The 16,577-nt window shown below is 44.2% G+C and overlaps 1 protein-coding gene across 1 annotated transcript in view; it reads right to left on the reverse strand.

The window, feature by feature from the left end:
- Positions 1–16,577, reverse strand: part of LOC134934701 (estradiol 17 beta-dehydrogenase 5-like) — a 63,363-nt gene that overhangs the window by 34,322 nt on the left and 12,464 nt on the right. The window contains exon 3 of the mRNA XM_063930072.1: positions 1,474–1,641. Within this exon, the coding sequence (XP_063786142.1) occupies positions 1,474–1,641 (168 nt within the window). The remainder of the gene's footprint in view (positions 1–1,473; positions 1,642–16,577) is intronic.

Genomic DNA, 16,577 nt, shown 5'->3' on the forward strand with positions numbered 1-16,577 from the left:
TGCAGCGTGCACAGCGATATATGGTAGCATACACATTCACACAGACAAGCCACAAAGATATATTCAACACATATGTCATACCACTCATTAATTAAACATGTCAAGCACCAGACATTATAATGTTTTAAATTATATAATGGAGTATAACATCATGTATATGTATTAATGGAATGGAACAAGTTAAACATGTCATGCTTGGTGTCAAAATAATCAGGGGAATGAGTGTGTTAATTTGATACCTGTGAATAGGTTGTAGCACACTGCAATGAGTAGTTATGATTGAATGTATGACTATGAAGCCACAATTCTAATGAGAAAAAAGGAAAGCAGATGGACAGGAAACCAGTGGCAAACCCCTATGATGTCTTCTTCAAGGCTTGACATTCCTTGTATATGAACTGACCAATGACACATCATGAATGAGAAAGTTCCCTCCCCTGGACCAATAACAGAAGACTCAGTCCCAGACCTGTACTCCCCCAATATACACAGTGTATAGGTGATTGCAGACACACAAGAAGCTCTGTTTTGCTGGTTGCTAGTCCAGTTGCTGTTGTATGCTGTTATGGAACGGAGTGTGCATTGAGGGACAGGGTAACGTATGCTGGCTGTAATGGATTCTTTTGTAACTATCTGCTTCTTGTGTAATTTTAACCATGTAACCATATATATATATATATATATATATATATATATATATACTGTACATGTGATATATAGTATACATATCCTTTTAATATCAAATATATACATTACTGAGCATTGGAACTCAGACAATGTGTGCGAGTGCTTGTTTTCTCTTAAGGGATGTAGTGTTTGCGACGTACAGCACACTTTTATCGTATATGGTAATAAGATGTGCCTTGCGTCCGCAACATATGTTAACGCTGGCATTTTAAATATTTATTAGAAATTATCTGAAATTCTCAATATTAATACTGGCATTTAAATAATTATTAGAAATAATGGAACTTCACACTGTCCTTGGGGAGCGTGACAAGCTGAGGGCTGGTTGCCATTATGACAGGGTGATCCCACACTATTTGTCCTCGTGCTACAGCATCAGCTGCCCAGGAAGGTTCAGCTAGTGCTGGTTATTGTAAAATAGGGGGGACCCCACGCCAATTTTCACTCCTATATCTCAATACCAGCCTAGCCTCAGAGGACCGAGACTGGTTAATGATTCAGAGAGGACCCCCAACACTGTTTTTTTAAAGCTTACTACATGAACATTGCCGACACACGTCATAGTGATTTGTGCAGTGCTTTGAATCTGACGCAGATTGTTGGAGGATGTATGGAGGAATAGTGGGTTGGATATCTGAAAGGTGTCAACAGCTGATGAAAATGACAGTCAAAACTGATGCATAGTGAATACTGTTTTTTTAGACTGCAATTCACTGTCACTGCACATTGGTTTGTAATTGGAGCCCAAACTATGTTTAGTAAATCTACCCTATAGTCTGTAATTACCTTCCCAGTGTAGAACACGTCCTCTCTCTTCACTGTCCCATCCGCAATCTTCTCACAGATGGCCCGCCCAACTTCTACCTCATTGTCGTTAATACTTGCACAGTCAATGTGACGATATCCAACCTCTAGAGCCACTTTCACACCCTCTTCCGCCAAGCTCTTGGGAACCTAAGAACAATTGAAGCATCAGTTTTAGTTTTTTTTATTTCTTGGTACAACTAAAAAATGTGGGCCCTCGGGTTATCTCACAGAAGCTATGACCATGTGACTTTGGGTCTGTGTAAGGATACCTTTAAGCTATATTAAGGTGGGTACACACCATTAGATATATCTGCAGATCAATTGATCTGCAGATATATCTATGTACGGATCGGGCAGTGTGCTGTGCATACACACAGCCCGATCCGTCGGGGGACTGACGTCATGAACTGGGCGGGCGGGCGCTCACGCCCGCCCAGTTCACCTGTCAATCACCGCCGGCCGCCGCAGCATGTGTACGGGCGGTCGGACGACCGCCCCGTACACACACAGCGACGCGCCAATATATCGTTAGATATATTGGCTGTCGGCTGTGCTGCGCGGCCGACGCGATACGTCTGTGAACGACGGAGTTCACAGACGTATCGCCCGTACACACTGGCCGACGGTCCCGCGATGTATCGGCCGTTCAAGAGAACGGCCGATACATCGACCAGTGTGTATGGGCCTTTAGTCCTTACATAATTACAGTATAAGTTTGCACAAACAAAGATCAGTATAACTTAAGGTGGGTACACACTAAAAGATATATCTGCAGATCAATTGATCTGCAGATATATCTATGGACGGATCGAGCAGTGTGTTGAGCATAGACACTGCCCGATCCGTCGGGGACTGACGTCATGAACTGGGCGGGCGTGTACACGTGCCCACCCAGTTCAGCTGTCAATCACCGCCGGCCGCCGCAGCATGTGTACGGGCAGTCGGCCGACCGCCCCGTACACCCACTGCGACGCGCCGATATATCGGTAGATATATTGGGCGTCGGCTGTGCTGCGCGGCCAACGCGATATGTCTGTGAACAACGGAGTTCACAGACGTATCGGCCGTACACACTGGCCGACGGTCCCGTGATATATCGGCCGTTCAAGAGAACAACTGGGGTAGCCTTGAGGTTATGTGACTGTGCAAATCCATAACCAATTTAGGAGCACATTTTTTTAAAAAACTCGCGCCACCGGGTTTTTCCAGCAGGTGGAAGATTTTTGGTATCGAAAATTTGGTGAGGTTTTATTTTTTTTTTTCACACAGCGCTCAATTTATTTTGAACATCTTCAGAGCCAGTGCAATTTTTCCAAAAATCATTATTTCAAGGAAAAATTATTGGGACTTGCCTAATGACTAATTAAGCAATTGGATGTTTCCAATTACCTCAATCAGTCCAATAATTTCATGTCATTATTGATTGTTAAAATAAAAAATTACTTCAAATTACTCCAAAATCAACTTTATTTGTTAATTTATGGACCCCAAATGTAATTTTTAATTTAAATAATCGCTTTATATATTTGTTTTTAATTATATACTGTATATATTTTTAATTAACTTAAAATTAGACCAAAATCTACTTTTTTTGTTTTATTTGTTTGGAATGAAATGAAAAAAGTTTGCTTTGTATAAATGTTTTACTTTAAAAAATTGCACATGACATATTTGATGAATTTTTAAAGAAAAATGTATTTGTGACAGTAATAAACATTATTACTGTTAACCAATTTAAAAAAAAAACTTTTGTTTAGGGGTACAGATTGTTCACTTTCAAAAAAAATTGCATGCAGGTTTTGCCCACAAAAAATGCACAACCAATTTTTTCAGTTGAATACTGTGGGTATTACATAGTGCCATGTGTGATTTATCTGCTTTTTTTTCAAAAACATGATCATATATCCAGCAGTTGATGGCCACTGGTGGCCTACGCTGTTGGCAAGCTTTTCAACAACTTAATAAATGAATACTGCCCACTGGTTTGTCTTGCAAAAAGTAACTTAGATAACAAGTGCAGCTCCAGCATCTACCACACATTCTCTCATTAAAGATACATTAAATCATTTACATGTGAATTATGCACAATTTACACAGTCTGTAGACTGTTTGTTCAAATGTTTAGGATGTGTTATTACCACATCCAGGGTTAGATATATGAAGCCTTGGAGTAAGAGAAAGTGGAAGACGTTTTTCCCAAATCAACAAATCAACTTCTAATTGTCATTTTAAAGACTGTGCTGGATAGCTGGCAGAAGCTGATTGGTTGCTTTAGGCAACTTCTCCACTTTAATCACTCTTCAAGGATTGATACATCTCCTCCATTAACAGCTATGAAATCAGCCCCCCATCTCCCATCCAGTCACCCACCGTGTCTGGGGCGTATGTGCCAAAGCCGATCACTGGCATCCTATGCCCATCATTCAGGACAACGTAGGAATCTTCCTTCAGTGCCATCTTACTTCTCTGATCCGTCAGAGACTTACTGAACACTCTCCACCTAATTGTTCATTATTTTAAGGAACATTTTAACCCCTCCTCCTTAGTTGCATCATTATCTAATGTGTATAGCATTACCATGTTCTAACAACAGCGCAAGAACCCAAAGGAGATGAATACGTTTCCCTCTAATTTCTAGGTGTTAGTTTAATGAACGCTCCATATGAGAAAACAACATGTGACTGTGAGCACATCATTAACCAAATTAATTTATGTTAATTTATGGATGAATTCTTAAGTTCGTATTTAAATAAACATATACTGAAAACACAAATTAGAGAAACACAAGAGCAAGTCAAAATATCAATACATACAAACACATATACACTTCCAGAAGCTTTAGAGGGTCTGATAATGTGAAATTATGTTTAGATGCTTATTTAACAATCGTGCCAAAGATGAGACCCAAATTTTAAGCCACTGAAAAAAGAATACCTATCAGCTTTTATCAGTCTGTTGCCCTCTTCAAAGAACACTCTCAAACCCAATTTGTGCTCAGTCCTCCTTAGGGTCAGACTGGCCCATAGGGCTACAGGGGAAACTCCTGATGGGCCCCACTTCCTGAGGTCCCACCCCCTCCACTAGAAATCGGGTTCCAGACTATGCACTTGCATTATACATTATAATAATGTATATATTAAGGGAAATCCAGGAGGTTAATTGGGACCCTAGTTATTCTCGGCTCATAATTGACGTACAAGCATTTTATACTTCTATTCCTCACAGAAAACGACTATTTGCAGTTGAAGAAGCCCTTACTCAAGACAAAAAGGTCCTTCTTAGCTCAAAAAATTAAAAATTGACAGTATAATACTAGAACATAATTGTTTTAGATTTGATTTTTACCTTCAAAGGAAGGGGAGTGCCATGGGCACAAAATTTGTACCAACACACGCAAACATTTTAATGGATGAGTTGGAGGAGGAGTTTATTTACAACAAAATAATCAAAATATAAAGTTTTATCGTAGATACATTGACAATTTATTTTTCATATGGGCAGGTGAAACAGCAAGTATTGAACAGTTTTTATCCTTTATTAACATTAACAATTTTAATTTAAAATTTTCTTATAAAAGCCATTCAAATGTTAGAAATTATTTGGATGGGCAAAGAGTAGGCCCTGTAAGTTCATCAACTTTCTCCAGAGAAACTGATACTAACAGTTATATCCCTGCTACCCGTTGTCATGTATCCAGCTGCTCAACTTTTAAGAATAAGAAGGAAATTAGCAGTAACCCTGATAGGTATTGGGGACAATCGGAGATACTGTTGAACAGATTTTTAGAAAGGGGTTACACTAGAGAGAAAAGTGAAGCCCAAATAATACATTTGGTAGAGATAGGAAGGAATAACTGAGCTTTAAAGACAGAAACCAATAGAGATAGACCTTTTATAACGCAATTTAATACAGATAACAGGACCATCACAAGGATTTTGGAGAATCACTGATATATTTTACAAAGAGACTCAGCACTTCAAACCCACATCCCAGAGAAGCCCATAGTAACATTTAGGATAGCAGCAAATCTCAAAAGTATCCTGGCCCCATGTGAGCTACACTTGGACCGAAAAGATCAACAGCCAGATAAATAACTACAAATTTGACTAAAAGAACAGGTTGCTATCCATGCAATAAATGCATTTGTTGCAAGTATATGGAAACATCGCCAGAGATATGTGACGATGAAAACAAAAGTTTTAAATTTAAGAGATTTGCATTCCTGTAATACTAATTATGTCATTGATTGGATTACCTATGGCTGTAACCTTCGCTATGTAAGGAAAACAAAAAGAAGTCTTAAGTTAAGAATACAGGAACCAATGGCGCACCCAGGGGGGGGGGAGGGGTTCCGAGCACCCAAGAACCCCCCTCCACTAAAAAAAATATATATTTTTATTTTTTTTTAGCTGCATGAGTATTATTAATGGCTGTCTAGCGTCCTCTGCAGCCTGCCGTCTTCCTGGTGGCACTTGTAAGTGCAACATAAGTTTACATTATTTTAATTATAGTACATATATATATCCATGTGCATACATATATACACATGTATATACATACATACACCTAAACACACACACACACACACACATATGATATATATATATATACATACATGTGTGTGTATATATATATATATATATATGTGGACTGTATGTGTGTACACATATATATATATGTATGTATGCATGTTTAATATGCTATGTATGTATATGTATGTGTGTGTATGTATGTATGTATATATATATATATGTGTGTATATATATGTGTGTGTGTAGATATATGTATATATATATATATATATATATATATAGATATATATAGATATAGATATAGATATATATACACACACAGAGACACACTAGTTTTACGGACCTAGCATATACTGGGTCACCTCAGTCCCCACCCCCGTGATTGGCTCCGCCCAGTTCTGGAAACCCCCCCATGCAAATCCTGCGTTTGCCACTGGGAACACCTCAGAAGTATTAAAACAAAATGCTGCCAAGACATTTTCTGTAATATCATAACTCTGATGTGAGCAGTTTAAAGTTTACAATACTTGTGCATGTAAGAGAAAATCAAAGGGGAAGTAACAGGGAGTGTCACTTGTCGAAAATGGAGTCTTTCTGGATCTATACCCTATACATTGACACCAAAATGTCTGAATGAAGGATTAGACATAGCATCCTTCCTATAGCCTTTATATATAGTATGGGATTAGTTTACAAACGGCAATATGACTAATGTTTCTATTCTCTATTTATTATTTATTACCAGTTATTTATATAGCGCACACATATTACGCAGCGCTTTACAGAGAATATTTGACCATTCTCATCAGTCCCTGCACCAGTGGAGCTTACAATCTATATTCCCTACCACATGTACATACACACACCCAGTCCAAATGCAGACCCCTGTCTAATCACCTCCAACCTAATGCAAACCTCTGTCTCATTGCCAACCCCCTCTCCTAACGCACTCCTCTATCTAATAACCTACCCCTCTAATATAGACTATATTCTAATGGCCCCCACCCCATATGCAAACCTCAATGTGCCTAGCAATAACCACCCCAGCCTTGCAGCTCTCCCTGCTCACCACTCAGGCACCAGGAACCGTCTATACCAGGAACCAGTGACCCGCTATAGTGGCAGCCTCATAAACTCCTAGCTGGCACATATCCTTCAGTCAGCCTGCTGAGCATTAGGGCTACTCCCCTGGTTGCTGTTCTAGCTATGCCAGGAAAGAGCATCTTAACAGCTGGAGGAAGACAGCAATCAGCAGGTGGGGTGAGCACGGTAATGCAGGCTGCAGCTGCTATGGGTGTGTGACTCAAGAGGAGGGGAGCCGAGCAGCATAACATGGTTTACTATATTGCAAGGGTATAGAGCTGGGCGGGTATGTAGGAGTGTACTTTAGAGAAGGAGCTGGGTGCTTAAGGCCCTGCCTGTGCCTGCCTCTTGGCCACCCGCAGTGTATGGGCAAGACACGGCCATGGGCAGCCCGTGCCACCAGAGTATCAAAATTGCACTGCCCAGATGGCACCCTGCCCCCCGGCCCAGCCCGCCACTGCATGTAATGATAAATTATTGTAGTTTGTGAAGTTTACGATAAGTTCAATAGTTCTACAAGGTGATATATGAAGGGAATTGGAGAATTTATTAATCAGAAAATGCTAAGCAAATTTCACATAATAAAATGTATCCCTAATGTATTTTTGGGGGGCAATGGAGGTCAAATTATGTTCTAATAACATTCCTTAGTAACTTTATATTTCCGCCAACAAAGATCATTTGAATTCACAATACATTACAGGCATTAAAATGTAATGTGACTTTTTAAAATGTATTAAAATTGCACTACAGCAGCTGTGTTTGCATTAATGACTGCAAAAATAATATCCTCTGAATGCCTACGGCAGGCTTCGGAATGCATTAACGTGTTGCAGCGTAGCGTAAAATGTTGCCTGAGTGTTCTACTCAATAGAAAATAAAAATCAGCCAAGTCATCTACACATCATTTTCAAGCAGATGGATCAGAAAGAAAAAAATATTGCTGATTTTGTTTTCTTCATTAGTTACAGTATGATGATGCTATTGAACATTTCCAAATGCAATTTGACCTTGTGTGAATTCAACCCTAAGCATATACAGTATTTCTTGCTGGGTTGACTGTGAGAATATGTTGCTAAGTGTGTTTTACTGCATGTTAGATGTTGTTCATTGTGAACACTGGACTGCCTGTAACTTGTATGCCATACCTATATTACTGGCATTGCTGTTTTCCATACCTTTATAGAGTCCTCCAAATCTTTACACACACCAGATACTCTAATTAAACTAGAGATGTGCACCGGAAATTTTTTGAGTTTTGTATTTTGGTTTTGGATTCGGTTCCGCGGCCGTGTTTTGGATTCGGATGCGTTTTGGCAAAACCCTCCTGAAAATTTTTTGTTGGATATGGGTGTTTTTTTTTACAAAAAACCCTCAAAAACAGCTTAAATCATAGAATTTGGGGGTCATTTTGATCCCATAGTATTATTAACCTCAATAACCATAATTTCCACTCATTTCCAGTCTATTCTGAACACCTCACAACTCACAATATTATTTTTAGTCCTAAAATTTGCACCAAGGTGGCTGTGTGACTAAGCTAAGCGACCCAAGTGGCCAACACAAACACTTGGCCCATCTAGGAGTGGCACTGCAGTGTCAGACAGGATGGCATATTTAAAAAATAGTCCCCAAACAGCACATGATGCAAAGATAAATTAAAGAAAAAAGAGGTGCAAGGTGGAATTGTCCTTTGGCCCTCCCACCCACCCTTATGTTGTATAAACAGGACATGCACACTTTAACAAACCCATCATTTCAGCGACAGGGTCTGCCACACGACTGTGACTGAAATGACTGGTTGGTTTGGGCCCCCACCAAAAAAGAAGCAATCAATCTCTCCTTGCACAAACTGGCTCTACAGAGGCAAGATGTCCACATCCTCCTCATCGTCCGTTTCCTCACCCCTTTCACTGTGTACATCCTCCTCCTCACAGATTATTAATTCGTCCCCACTGGAATCCACCATCTCAGGTCCCTGTGTACTTTCTGCAGGCTATTGCTGCTGGTGAATGTCTCCATGGAGGAATTGATTATAATTAATTTTGATGAACATCATCTTCTCCACATTTTGTGGAAGTAACCTCGTATGCCGATTGCTGACAAGGTGACCAGCTGCACTAAACAGTCTTTCGGAGTACACACTGGAGGGGGGGGGGGCAACTTAGGTAAAATAAAGCCAATTTCTGCAAGGGCCTCCAAATTACCTCTTTTCCCTGCCAGTATACGTATGGACTGTCTGACATGCCTACTTGGATGCGGTCACTCATATAAACCTCCACTATTCTTTCAATGGTGACAGAATCGTATGCAGTGACAGTAGACGACATGTCAGTAATCGTTGGCAGGTTCTTCAGTCCGGACAAGATGTCAGCACTCGCTCCAGACTGCCCTGCATCACCGCCAGCGGGAGGGCTCGGAATTCTTAGCCTTTTCCTCGCAGCCCCAGTTGCGGGAGAATGTGAAGGGGGATCTGTTGACGGGTCACGTTGTGCTTGACTTGACAATTTTCTCACCAGCAGGTCTTTGAACCTCTGCAGACTTGTGTGTGCCGGAAAGAGAGATACAACGTAGGTTTTAAATCTAGGATCGAGCACGGTGGCCAAAATGTAGTGCTCTGATTTCAACAGATTGACCACCCATGAATCCTGGTTAAGCGAATTAAGGGCTCCATCCACAAGTACCACATGCCTAGTGGAATCGCTCTGTTTTAGCTCCTCCTTCAATCTCTCCAGCTTCTTCTGCAAAAGCCTGATGAGGGGAATGACCTGACTCAGGCTGGCAGTGTCTGAACTGACTTCCCGTGTGGCAAGTTCAAAGGGTTGCAGAACCTTGCACAACGTTGAAATCATTCTCCACTGCGCTTGAGTCAGGTGCATTCCCCCTCCATTGCCTATATCGTAGGTAGCTGTATAGGCTTGAATGGCCTTTTGCTGCTCCTCCATCCTCTAAAGCATATAGAGGGTTGAATTCCACCTCGTTACCACCTCTTGCTTCAGATGATGGCAGGGCAGGTTCAGGAGTGTTTGCTGGTGCTCCAGTCTTCGGCACGCGGTGGCTGAATGCCGAAAGTGTCCCGCAATTCTTCGGGCCACCAACAGCATCTCTTGCACACCCCTGTCGTTTTTTAAATAATTCTGCACCACCAAATTCAATGTATGTGCAAAACATTGGTGTGACAGGACGGTCCTGTACGAAAGCACTCGCCGCTTTTGCGTCCCGTTGGCTGCGCACAGATTGGAAGGTCAAGTCACACGAGGCCTGACCACATAGGGGATTCCCGCTTACCGTCAGTAACCGCCTGTTACTGACTCCACCCACAGCGCTGTGGGCGGGATTATGCTGCCACCACCAAACTCCTAACCTGTATAGTACCTCCTATAGTAAGTGCAATTTCCCCCCTTAAGATACAGCTGACCATATCTTGAATATAAAATAGATACAGTTAAACATTCATTCCTGCAATTGTGCATAGAGCACATTAAACAAACTTTTAAACAGTCCGCACCCAGCGCCGTAAGTATGTTTAACAGTGACGCCAAGCGCCCATTGTCCTGATAATGGCGTCGTGCACTAGGGGTTAACCCCTTCAGTGCTGCGGCGGCCATTTTCCACGTGGGCTGGAGCCTCTCCGGCCACACTCCTCCCCCCCATTCAAGCTGGTCAACCAGGGACCCATGTCCCAACGATTTGGGTCCTGGTCCCGCAGTCCTTAATGAGGTTACCGGGAGTTCTTTGGGGGTTCAGGCTCCTCCTGACGTGACAGTCCATCCGCCTTGCTATGAGCCTTGCCTTGCATGTGGATAATATGAGAGTCATAAACCTGAAGAGCAAGGCTCCACCACAACAGTCTGTCCAATTTCCCCAAGGTAGGTTGCCGCCACCTAACAGGTGGGTGGTAAGTCACCACGGTGGGGGGCCGGTTACAAACAAGTGCCACCCAAGGTGTTCCAATTGTGGCATACCCCACCTCCCACCATAGCAGTTTTCTGCTCAAAAAGGCCACAGGGTGCTCCTGCTCATATGGCTCTTTCTGGCTCGGTACTGCTCCCAGTCCGTGCAGTGGCGCAGTAGTTCGTAACGCACAGCCCTGGTCAAGAATGTGCGCCATCAGCACTGGAGCGGGTACCCGAGCCTCCTTCAATGACTGGAATGCCAACTCGCAAGCGGGTGCAAAGTCCACTGACTTGGGAATGCCCTTCCTAGCCATCTCTGTCAAGGTGTTCACTACAGGACTAAAGTCAATGACAACATGTCCGTAGGGCCTTACAGGTTTTAAGGTCAGTACCGGTCTGGGTGATGTGGGTCGGGGACAGCCTCTGGTTGCCTCCACCCCCTCTGGTTTGGGCCTACCCCTGTCTCCTCCCACATGGTGCCCCAGGCACTGCACCTCCATCATACCTATCTGGCAACTGTCTGCCCTAACCGTCAGACCTGCCCTCCCATCCTCCTCTGTCGACCTTTGACTCGGGAAACCTACCCTGTCACCTAGGCCTACTCTTCCCTCCTCGTCCGCTACCTGTGCCACAGTGATGGTGGCCAGACCACCAGCCTCTGGATCCTGTGTGGCATCCACTACAGGGAGGCTGCGTGTCTTCCCCGATCTACTGTGCACAGGCAAGGGACCTGCTATCTCCACAGCAACTTGCTGCAAGGGTTCTCCTATGGGCAGAGGCCCAGAGACAACACAACCGCTGGAGTGCCCCAGCTGCCAACGCATGGCACCAGCCTTACAGGGTGTCTGGGCGTCATCCGACATTCCAGACCACGGTAAGCTCTGTGTCGGGCACTTCAGGGTACGGTCTGTCTCCGGGTTACTGTCCAACGGGGTTTCGCTGGCAACCGACACCGGTTGCGCAGGAACGTTCCCTGGGGGGACCAGTTGGACACATTCCCTATCTGGTCTATCCCCTCCCACTTTCCTGTCTACCCTGTACCTTAACCCTTCCCACCAGGTCAAACTTGCCGCCCCAACCCTGTCAAGGCCGCTGCCAGAGTGGCGCCTCATGCCTTTCAGGGATGGGTCAGAGGGTTGAGCCTCCCTAAACTCCTAAAAAGGAAAATACAATATATATGTATGTGTATATAAACTACACACACACATATATATATACCTCGGCGCTGACTAAGCAAAGGAATCCCTCCAAAAAGAAGAAATATCCCGATATGCTGCAGCTCTATATGGGAGATCACTGATTCTCCCAAAAAAGTGAAAAACCAACCTAATTACAAAATAAAGCGCTGCATACCGGAAATCAATTAATGCTTATTTAATAATACATTAAAAGTAATCAATTACAACACATAAACATAATGCATACACATGGACCCATTAATAGTAAAATTATTATTAAAATTAATTATCCCAAAAATAAATCTGTAACATAACCTATCAATGATGCATCACTGGTAAATTAGCCAACTAATATCTGCTTAGCTTTCGCTGGGGGGCCCCCTGATCTCCGTTATTCTGTCACAGTTATGTCCGTTTAAGCCATTAGTTGCCAAGATGTTAGTTTCCAAATGACCAGTTAGTGAGTTAGTGTAACAAGTATAGTTAGTATAGCCAGCAATGTCCGTTCACTGATATTAGTATGTCAGTTTAGTCCTCCAAGGTTAACATGGACATATAACCATAATGTTAGACAGCTCTATTGCAAATCACATAAGCTGTCCTGGGCACTGGTTGCCGAGTGGGCTTTGATAGTCAGGGAATCTCACCGACCAGCTGATTGTCTGCTCCGGCAAAGTTTCTGCTGTCGACTCCTCCTTGGACCGTGCCTCACCTCAGACCCGCTCGAATAGATGTGTCCCAGAAATCAATGTGGCTCAGTCCGGTTGTTAACCTCCTCGTTCTCAACGCGTTTCTCCGCCTTTGAATTCAGCGGCTTCCTCAGGAGAATTGTGGAATCCTGAGGAAGCCGCTGAATTCAAAGGCGGAGAAACGCGTTGAGAACGAGGAGGTTAACAACCGGACTGAGCCACATTGATTTCTGGGACACATCTATTCGAGCGGGTCTGAGGTGAGGCACGGTCCAAGGAGGAGTCGACAGCAGAAACTTTGCCGGAGCAGACAATCAGCTGGTCGGTGAGATTCCCTGACTATCAAAGCCCACTCGGCAACCAGTGCCCAGGACAGCTTATGTGATTTGCAATAGAGCTGTCTAACATTATGGTTATATGTCCATGTTAACCTTGGAGGACTAAACTGACATACTAATATCAGTGAACGGACATTGCTGGCTATACTAACTATACTTGTTACACTAACTCACTAACTGGTCATTTGGAAACTAACATCTTGGCAACTAATGGCTTAAACGGACATAACTGTGACAGAATAACGGAGATCAGGGGGCCCCCCAGCGAAAGCTAAGCAGATATTAGTTGGCTAATTTACCAGTGATGCATCATTGATAGGTTATGTTACAGATTTATTTTTGGGATAATTAATTTTAATAATAATTTTACTATTAATGGGTCCATGTGTATGCATTATGTTTATGTGTTGTAATTGATTACTTTTAATGTATTATTAAATAAGCATTAATTGATTTCCGGTATGCAGCGCTTTATTTTGTAATTAGGTTGGCTCCCTAAACTCCTGCCTGTGGCCCTCAATCTCTCCTAAATTGGGACACTCTACAGGGGGATTTAGGTGGGGACTACTAGGGTCAGTCTGGTAGGGATCAGTCATGGAAAAGTCAGTGTGGTTTCTCATACTCACCGCCGGAGTTGGCAAACCACTTGGGTCAGGAGCATCATTGGGCACCCCCACAGGATCAAACGAGCTGGAACCAACATCCTCTGCGTTGCTAGTGGACGTAGGCATACCAGAGGCAAAAGGCATGCAGGGTCGATGTACCGATCTAGCCGCTGTAATATTTTCCTCTGGGCTGGTTGATGCTGTGGTTGGCTGTGCTGGCAGTTGTCTAGCAGCTGTAGTCTTTTCCTCTGGGCTGGGCTGTGCTGGAGCAGCTGATGTCAACGGTGGTTGTGGAACTTGACTCCGGGGAATGGCGCCAACAAACGTAGTGACGATCCCACCACCCAGATCATTTCCTAGGACCACAGCAGTTGGGAGACCATCCATGACGGCAACTTCTTGCAACTCTGGTCCAGCTTCCCAGTCCAGGTAGACTCTTGCCATGGGAACCGCTTTCTCCATTCCATCTGCCAGGGTGACCTTGGCAGTGCGACCCTGCAATACTGCAGCAGGATCTATAAGCTGGGGGCTCACCACAGTGATTGAGGCCCCAGAGTCTCTTAGGCCTTCCGCCTGCAGGGGTCCCACGTGGACCGGCTGCAGGTGCCTCCACACTGTCAGGAATCGGCGCTCTGCTACGTCTCACCTACCAGCGCGCTGGTGTGCGGGCCTCCGGAGGTCATGGCCCCAGGTGCGGCTGCAGGTGTGTATGGACCGCAAGCGTCATCTTCCGCCTTGCTGAGTACCCCTGAGTCCGGTCCTATGTGCATTCTGCTGTGTGCCGGTGTCCTGCCTGTGAGGTCGTTGCCATGACTCCTGCACTGAGCTGACCCAGGTGTGCAATCCAGCACTATGTCTCCACCCAGAGTTCAGTGACCAATCACTGCAGATCCATGGGTGTAACTCCCAGTCCGTGGCTCACTCACATTGCCTCAGACAACGAGTCACATTCGGTGTGCCTTGTTCTCCGGACTCCTGTGTTCCTGTTTCCAGCGATTCCCCGTGGTTACCTCCTGTCATCTCATCTCACTGCAGCTCTCCTGTTTTCTTCAGACTTCATCCACAGCCAGTTACCAGCTCATCAAGCAGTAAGAGACTCTCCTCAGGTGTTGCATTCATTATTACCTGTGCACTGCTAATTGCATACCATCTGTGCATCTCTGCAAGTATATCATCTCATTGCATAGAGACTGTCTCCTGCTTGGGCCTAGTGTGGCCATAAGGACTTTGTTATACAGAGACTGTGTGTTTTACAAGTTTTACCGGAGTTCTGTTTATTTCATTCACATTCAGCATCAAGTCACTTTATATTTCTGTTGCAAGAGACTTTTCAGTTGTTTTGGATTCAATACCAATCACTGTTACTTTATTGCCTGGTTTCAGTTTGTCATTCACTGCTATACCATCTACTCTGTGATTCCTGTATAATAAACATCAGCGCTTATGCGCCGGACTTTCATATTGCCTCCCCGCTTTGTACATCGCACCAACACTGACCCACTAGCACCCCCGCCGGGGACAGACAAATCCAGAGACCTGACAGTTTGTCTGAGGCCCATGGACCCGGACGGCGGTCAGAGTGTGGGGTCAGGGACACTCCAAGGCTTAGTGTCACGACTAGATGGTCAAGAGGCTGCGCAGCAGCAGATTATACAATTTCTGCAAGAAATGTCTTCTCGCTTAGATACTCTGCAACAGTCATTTCCAACCTCAGTCTCTTCAGTGTCCTCATCAGTTTCTGCTCCTGTTCCTAGTTCCACAGTTTCTAATTCTCCAGTTGCTCCTGTTCCAATGTCTCGCATCCATCTACCTACTCCAAGTAAATTTGATGGTAATGCTAAGATGTGTCGTGGATTTTTGAATCAATGCGAGGTTCATTTTGAATTGCAACCACAGAACTTTCCAACACCTAGAACAAAGGTTGCTTATATTGTTTCTCTTTTAGCCGGCTCTGCCCTGAACTGGGTCTCTCCGCTGTGGGAGTGAGCAGATGCTTTGTTGAATAACTATACAGAGTTTGTTGCCGCATTCCGACGCATCTTTGACGAACCTGGGCGTACGACCTCTGCTTCTTCAGACCTCCTTCAGATCCGCCAGGGAACACGTACTGTGGGTCAGTACGTTATCCAGTTCCAGACATTGGCATCAGAGGTGAAGTGGAACAACCAGGCATTGGTTGCCGCCTTCTGGCATGGTCTCTCTGACCGCATAAAGGATGAGTTGACTACCCGAGACTTACCAGAGCAACTGGAAGCCCTGATTTCCCTATGCGTCAAGTTGGATCTACGTTTACGCGAGCGAGCCTGTGAACGCTCTCGAAGTGATCTTCGCAAGCACCGAGCTATGCCTCCTGTACAGTCTCTACCTATTATTGCTGATGAACCCATGCAGGTAAACAAGTTTCGTTTAACACCTGAGGAGCGGTCCAGAAGATTAAAGGAAAGACTGTGTCTCTATTGTGCTGCTGCTGGTCATCTGATTGCTTCCTGTCCTGCTCGGTCGGGAAAACGCCAGGTCCTAACTTGTAGAGGAGGAGTCAAGTTAGGGACCTTGAATAAAGCTCCTTCTTTTTAAGACCTTATATTACCTGTCACTTTGGAAATGCCAGATGGACTCCAGTCTCTGTCCGCCTTAGTGGATTGTGGTGCTGCTGGGAATTTTATCACACAAGCTGCAGTGGATAGACTTCATCTCCCAGTGTCTAAACTGTGTCGTCCAGTATATCTCACTGCCGTGGACGGAAGCCGTATTCCTGAAGGTTC

The sequence above is a fragment of the Pseudophryne corroboree genome, chromosome 6, assembly GCF_028390025.1.
Source record: "Pseudophryne corroboree isolate aPseCor3 chromosome 6, aPseCor3.hap2, whole genome shotgun sequence".
NCBI lineage: Eukaryota > Metazoa > Chordata > Amphibia > Anura > Myobatrachidae > Pseudophryne > Pseudophryne corroboree.